The sequence below is a fragment of the Canis aureus genome, chromosome X (assembly GCF_053574225.1).
Source record: "Canis aureus isolate CA01 chromosome X, VMU_Caureus_v.1.0, whole genome shotgun sequence".
NCBI lineage: Eukaryota > Metazoa > Chordata > Mammalia > Carnivora > Canidae > Canis > Canis aureus.
The window spans coordinates 99,135,097-99,141,096 of NC_135649.1; the positions used below are offsets into that span (position 1 = coordinate 99,135,097).

General features: G+C 48.4%; 1 protein-coding gene across 1 annotated transcript; it reads right to left on the reverse strand.

The window, feature by feature from the left end:
- Window positions 1-724: 724 nt before the first annotated feature.
- LOC144307853 (melanoma-associated antigen B4-like) lies at window positions 725-4,674 on the reverse strand. Its single transcript, XM_077887900.1, has 2 exons — window positions 4,555-4,674; window positions 725-2,439 (listed from the first exon to the last, which is right to left on the reverse strand). Exon 2 carries the CDS (start codon window positions 2,383-2,385, stop codon window positions 1,351-1,353), a length of 1,035 nt encoding a protein of 344 aa, XP_077744026.1. The 5' UTR covers window positions 2,386-2,439; window positions 4,555-4,674; the 3' UTR covers window positions 725-1,350.
- Window positions 4,675-6,000: the final 1,326 nt, after the last annotated feature.

Sequence of the window (6,000 nt, forward strand, 5' to 3'; positions counted from 1 at the left end):
AAAGCCATTCTTTTGATCACCTAAGACAAATCTTGAAGTACTGAAACTAAATCTTAAATAAGAAACACAGGCTGTGTCCAGGGTGGGAATAGTAAAACAGTGTGGGCTCTATAATCATCTAGTCCACCTTCTCATGCCCTAGCCCTATGAATTCTGGCACATTGTCAAACTCTAACTCTATGAGCCTCAGGCTCTTCTCTATGAAGTAGGTTTGATAAGCCCTATCTTGTAGGACTGGTGGAGTGTGTGTAATGTACAGAAAGCATCTGTTGCCGGGCCTGTCTTGTGCTTAGACATTAAGGAATGGCAATTACTGTGATTATTTTGACCTCAGACATTATCATCTATGTAGCTGAGGGTTTTTTTGTTGTTTATTTTTACATCTAAGACATGTTGAAGAATATGCAGTGCTCTGGCCAAGAAAACCTCCCAATCACCCAAAATTCTCCTTAGGAATGAAAACTAAGTAGTATGTTCTCCTCGCCTCCTCTTTACCATGCTTTTCACTTGTTCTTTATGAAGTACTATCTCACCCTCTTCCATAAGGACAGCTGCTCTTAGAATCTATAATTGCATGGGCAGAGTCTGGGTCTTCTTTGACTAAATATCCCCAGTACAAGGATGAAGACTTCCCAAGAACAGATGCTCAATGTCTGTTTAAAATAAGAGACACAAGTAAATAGGTCTGATTCACTATAATTTATATTCTCAAACATTTTTTAAAAAGATTTTATTTATTTATTCGAGAAACAGATAGAGAGAGAGGCAGAGACACAGGCAGAGGGAGAAGCAGGCTCCATGCAGGAAGCCTGACATGGGACTCGAACCCGGGTCTCTAGGATCACGCCCTGGGCTGAAGGCAGTGCTAAACCACTGAGCCACCCAGGGTGCCCTATATTCTCAAACATTCTTGACAAACATAAACAAATTCAGGTATATGTCTTTTAAGTTTACAGAAAGTAAAGCAAACCAAGAATTAACCAATTTTTACTCTATCTATCCATCCATCCATCTTCTGTTCCCAACTATTTTAGTGTGGAACTCTTTCAAATATCTAAGGATATTCCTATCCTAGAGCCATGTTAGCTTATTCTGGATCACAAAAGTGATTTAAGGATTTCCAATCTCTATTTCAAAAAAATAAAACTCTTACTCCTAAACCTGATAAACAGCAATAAATGTGTGATCCATATCCTTCATAAATTTATATTCTGAATCTAAATAAACTTTCTGTTGAAAATAACACTGCTTGAAAAACAAAAACAAAGCTAGCAAGTTATGTGTGTATAACAGGAACACTAGGTAACAGGCCTTTCCAACCACAAAGTGAAGAATCTGACTCAGCCCTCTCTAGGGAGGAGTGGAGTGGCTGGATGTGGCCCTGGAATGTGCACTGGCCTTGGTAGCAGAGGCAGCCTTAGCCGTGGCTCTGGCCTGGGCTCGCTCTTCCTCATCTCGCAGAGCCTCTTCATAATGGGGCAGGAACACACTGGGGACGGTATCATGGACCTTCGCCAAAAACTCTAGGACTTTCATCTTGCTGGTCTCGGCATGGGCTCTCGGGCCCCACAGGAACTCGTAGCGTGGAGGATCACTACCGGACACCTGGCGGTATTCCAGGTACTTTTCCTGCACCAAATCTTGGGTGATGAGCTTCCTTGGCTCCCCAAAGATGAAGTGCCTCTTTCCATCATAGATGCCCAAGATATTCAGGAATTCCCAGATACCTTCTTCAGAAGTGCAGTTGCCATTCAAGAAGATCACACCCAGGAGAGGCATAAGAAGCCCATTCTTAGGAAAGCCCCAGCCATTGCTCACATCGCTATCACTGGTGAGGTTTAGGGTGCTCATGAGGGTATAGGAGTGACCACCAGGCTTGATTTCCTTTAATTCTAGGCCAAAGACCAGCTCCATGCGCTCAGAGGTTCTCTTGAAGATTTCAGGGAAATGCTCCCTGTACCTTTTGTTGATGATCTTCAGCATCTCTGCTTTTTTAATGGGCTCCTTCAATTTATACTTATACAGCATGAACTGCACCAACAACCCCACCTTCCCGGTTAGAGGATCTTTGGGAGCACTCGCAGTGGAAGTTGAGGCCTGGGAGGAATGTTTACCTCCCTCAACCTGGCTCTTGGCACCTGCATTAGATCTGCGGCGTGAACCACCTGCAACAGCCCTGGTGGTGGTTGGGGCTTCCTGAGGCTCCTGGGAAGTGCTAGCAACAGGGGAGCTTGGGGGAACATTCCCTAAAACAGAAGAGGTGGAAGGAGTGGTCTCTTCCTCCTCTGCTGTGGTGGCCTGAGCACTCTGGAGACCTTGGGTCTCATCTCTGTTACGGCGGCGTTTCTCACGAGCACGGAGCTTACTCTTCTGACCACGAGGCATAATGGCTGTGATCAGGGATGGCACGCAAGAGTGTGAGACAGGTGATTTGTGCACCTGCAGGAGGGAGAATAAGATGGTGCTATCACCTTCAACAGGTAGATTCTACTTTGGCTTTATTATTTTTTAAATATTTTATTTACTTAGAGAGAGAGAGAGCAAGAGAGCGTGCGCACAAGCAGGGGGAGGGGCAGGGTAGAGAGAGAAGCAGACTCCCCACTGAGGGGCTCTATCCCAGGACCCCAGGACCATGACCGGAACTGAAGACAGATGTTTAACCAACTGAGCTACCCAGGCACCCCCCCACCACACACACTTTGGCTTTATTAAAGGCCACCTCTGAAGCATCCTTGAGGGTGCTGTTCTAGGACCCTACAAAGGCTCCCATTCTCTTGGTCAGCCTGTCCTCTAAAAATCCCAGAAAGGAACCACAAAACCCTCAAAGTGAGTCTTATTTGCATCCTACTAGCCCTGCCTTGGGTTTACTCAGGTGAGAGCAGGTGTTTGCTGTGAGGCCCCCTGTGTTCTGGCATGCTGGGTCTTCTCAGTTTATCTTTAGTATTATGTCAACTCTTGGTAGAGCTGGGAACTCTCCCCTTTGCTACTATAAAGTTGACACCTCAAAGCTCCCTGGGACCCAGGAGAAGGAACTAAAGGGGTGCCTCGGTCTACCTCCCTGCTAGGGGATATCCAGTACTGTGAACTCAAGAAGGTCCTCTCTGGCCTGACTTCACTGGGATCCTCAGCATCATTTAGGGTCCTCATTGTGGCTCCTTGAAAGGTTTAACACCACTCCCCTCTGTTGACTGGTGGCTGCACCTTCAGACTAATAATACCATTGCCTTTATAACTGATATAAAGAAGTGAGGCAGATGTTCAACCTGACAGCCTTTCCCTCTGAGTTCCTGGGATGAAATCAAAGGGTTAAGATGGGCACTTCGATGTCTCCTCTATTTAGGATAGGATGAACCCTTGATTCCTCACTCAGGTTCCTCAATTTGGCTCCTGGTAGAGAAGCTCCACTTTTTTTTTGAATTAGTGCTAATGTCCTCATAGCAAGAGCCAACTTTCCTAAGTCCCAATAAGAAGAATGAAGACCACCTTATCTAACCAAACATGGTCCCCCAAGGGTAAAAGCTATTGCAGGAAAACTAATGTCCTATGGCAGGTGATCCCCTATAGGATCCCCACTCAAGGTCTAAATCTGACTCATGGTAGGGTCTAAGATTTCTTCCTCTGCTGGCCTAGAACCACTCCCCTTGGCCCAAGACCCTCACTGTCCTGTTACCATGGAATGGGAACTGATGAACACCTCTGCCTGACATCTATCCTTGAGGCTTCCCAGGCCTGATAATAGGCAGGATGCTTTGGGGCTCCAATGATATGGCATGGGACATGCCCAGAGTTCTCAAGGTCCTCACTATGCCACCTGGCATAACCTCAAATCCTATCTCTGCTGGCCTGAGGCTGCCTGCTTTGACCTGGCCCATCACCTCCCGGACATGTTCTGGGAAGAAGTGAGTATAAGGTATCATGTTACCATGCCCAAGTATCCCAGGTATGAAAACAGGACTAGGCCTTTATGTGGCCCCCTTCTTTTTGGGAAGAGTCCTCCATCCTCACTTAGTATCACAACCTTGACTCCTGTTGGGGACTGGGTCCCTTTTGCTGAGTGGGGCTTATTCCACGAGACCAAGGCCCTCCCCTCCCTGAAATCACCTCCAGTGAAAATGAGGAGGCACCTCAGCCTGCCAGTTCTGCCCAGGGCCCGCTTTGCTGAGTTTGGGAGTTGTCTAGTGTAACCCTCAATTCCCTTAGTTGCTAGAAGGGAAATCAGCTCTCTTGACGTCTGTCTACCCTTCTGGGAACCTCCCAGGGCAGAGTGCATGGGGGCTTCCTAGTATGGCCCCTTCTGTTACGTAAAGGTTTACTCATTGTACTCGGGGCCCTAATCTCAATCCAGTCAGGCCCTAGTTCCCCTCCGTGTGTAGAATCGGGGCTACTCCCACAGACCAAGGCCTTGTCTGTGAGCCTTTCTAGGCCAAATTTGGCCTTATAGGCCGCTGGGACCTCCCTGAGCCGAACCGAAGGGTCAGGTTCAGGGACCCAACTTTATTATGGGAGGCCGAGGGGGGAGGAGGAATCTCTTCGGTTCCCCCTCAGAGTTCTTACCTTGAATTCAGATCAGTCCCGGGAATCCGGCTCCCGCCAAGCGCACAAATATGGCGCCCGGCGGTGGAAGCCCCACCCAGAACGGAAGTCGGGTGAACCGCATCCGGTGTTGGCCGCGGTCCAGGGTCTCCAAGGATTGAAAGCAGAGGCGGGGCTCTGTGCGACTTCACTGCTTAGGGCTCCTCACGCAGGTCCTCACCGCGTCTCTCTGGGCCTGGGCTTCTCTCTCTGCTGGCCCGGGCCTGCCAGCGCCCAGAGCCCCCAGCCTCCCCAGTCCTCTTGCTATTCTCCTGGCTACTCCTTCCTGGGCCACAGAAGCCTGAAAGCAGGAGCAGGGCTCTTGGAGGCATTCTGTGGGTTTGGTTTTTTTTTTTTTTTTTTTTTTTTTTTTTTAGCATGAGAGGTGCCGTGGGAAGCGGCAGAGGGAGAGGAAGAGAGAGCATCTTAAGCAGGCTCTGTTCCCAGGGCAGAGCCCCACGCAGGCCTAGATCTCACTACCCTGAGATCATGACAGGAGCTGAGATCTAGAATCTCACGCTTAATGGCCTGAGCGACCCAGGTACCCCCTAGAAGGCCTTTTTTATTTTATTTTATTATTATCATTTTTTAATTTTTATTTATTTATGATAGTCACAGAGAGAGAGAGGCAGAGAGACAGGCAGAGGGAGAAGCAGGCTCCATGAACCTGGAGCCCGATGTGGGATTCGATCCCGGGTCTTCAAGATCGCGCCCAGGGCCAAAGGCAGGCACCAAATCGCTGCGCCACCCAGGGATCCCCTATTTTATTTTATCTTATTTTATTTTATTTATTTATTTTTTAGAAGGCCTTTTTTAAAAAAGGAAGTTGTCCCCTCATCAGCACTCAGGGTCCTCATCTTCAATTAAGGCCAAGACTCTGCCCTTGGCAGAACTGGGGCTTTCCTTTTCAGACCAAGGGCTTTTATACTCCCTGAGATCCCACAGGTGGAGTCAGTGCTAGCTCTTTGGAGGCCCCCTAGGGCTTGGAATACGATGGGGCTCTGTTTGATACCCTCTGCTGGTAGGATGATCCCTACTGAACAATCAGGGTCCTTATTGTGACTCTTCTTAAGGTCTGCAAATCTAGAGCTGTCCCCACCTATGTGAGACACTCCAGCGAGACTGGGGGCAGGTGGGGGTTCTTCTACCTCACGACTCTGTCCTGGGCAGCCCAGAGCCAACAGCACTGGGGGAAATTTGTCTGGATCCTCCATTCTAGGGTGAGAGATTCCCTCATTCTTTTTTTTTTTTTTAAGATTTTATTTATTTATTTATCTATTTATTTATTTACTTGAGAGAGAGAGAGAGAGAGGAACAGACACAGGCAGAGGGAGAAGCGGGTTCTATGCAGGGAGCCTGACGCGGAACTCGATCCCGGGTCTCCAGGATCAGGCCCTGGGCCTAAGGCGGCGCTAAACCGCTCAGCCA

Coding starts and splice junctions, on each gene's coding strand:
- LOC144307853 (XM_077887900.1), bottom strand. CDS start 2,385: ATGCCTCGTGGTCAGAAGAGTAAGCTCCGTGCTCGTGAGAAACGCCGC.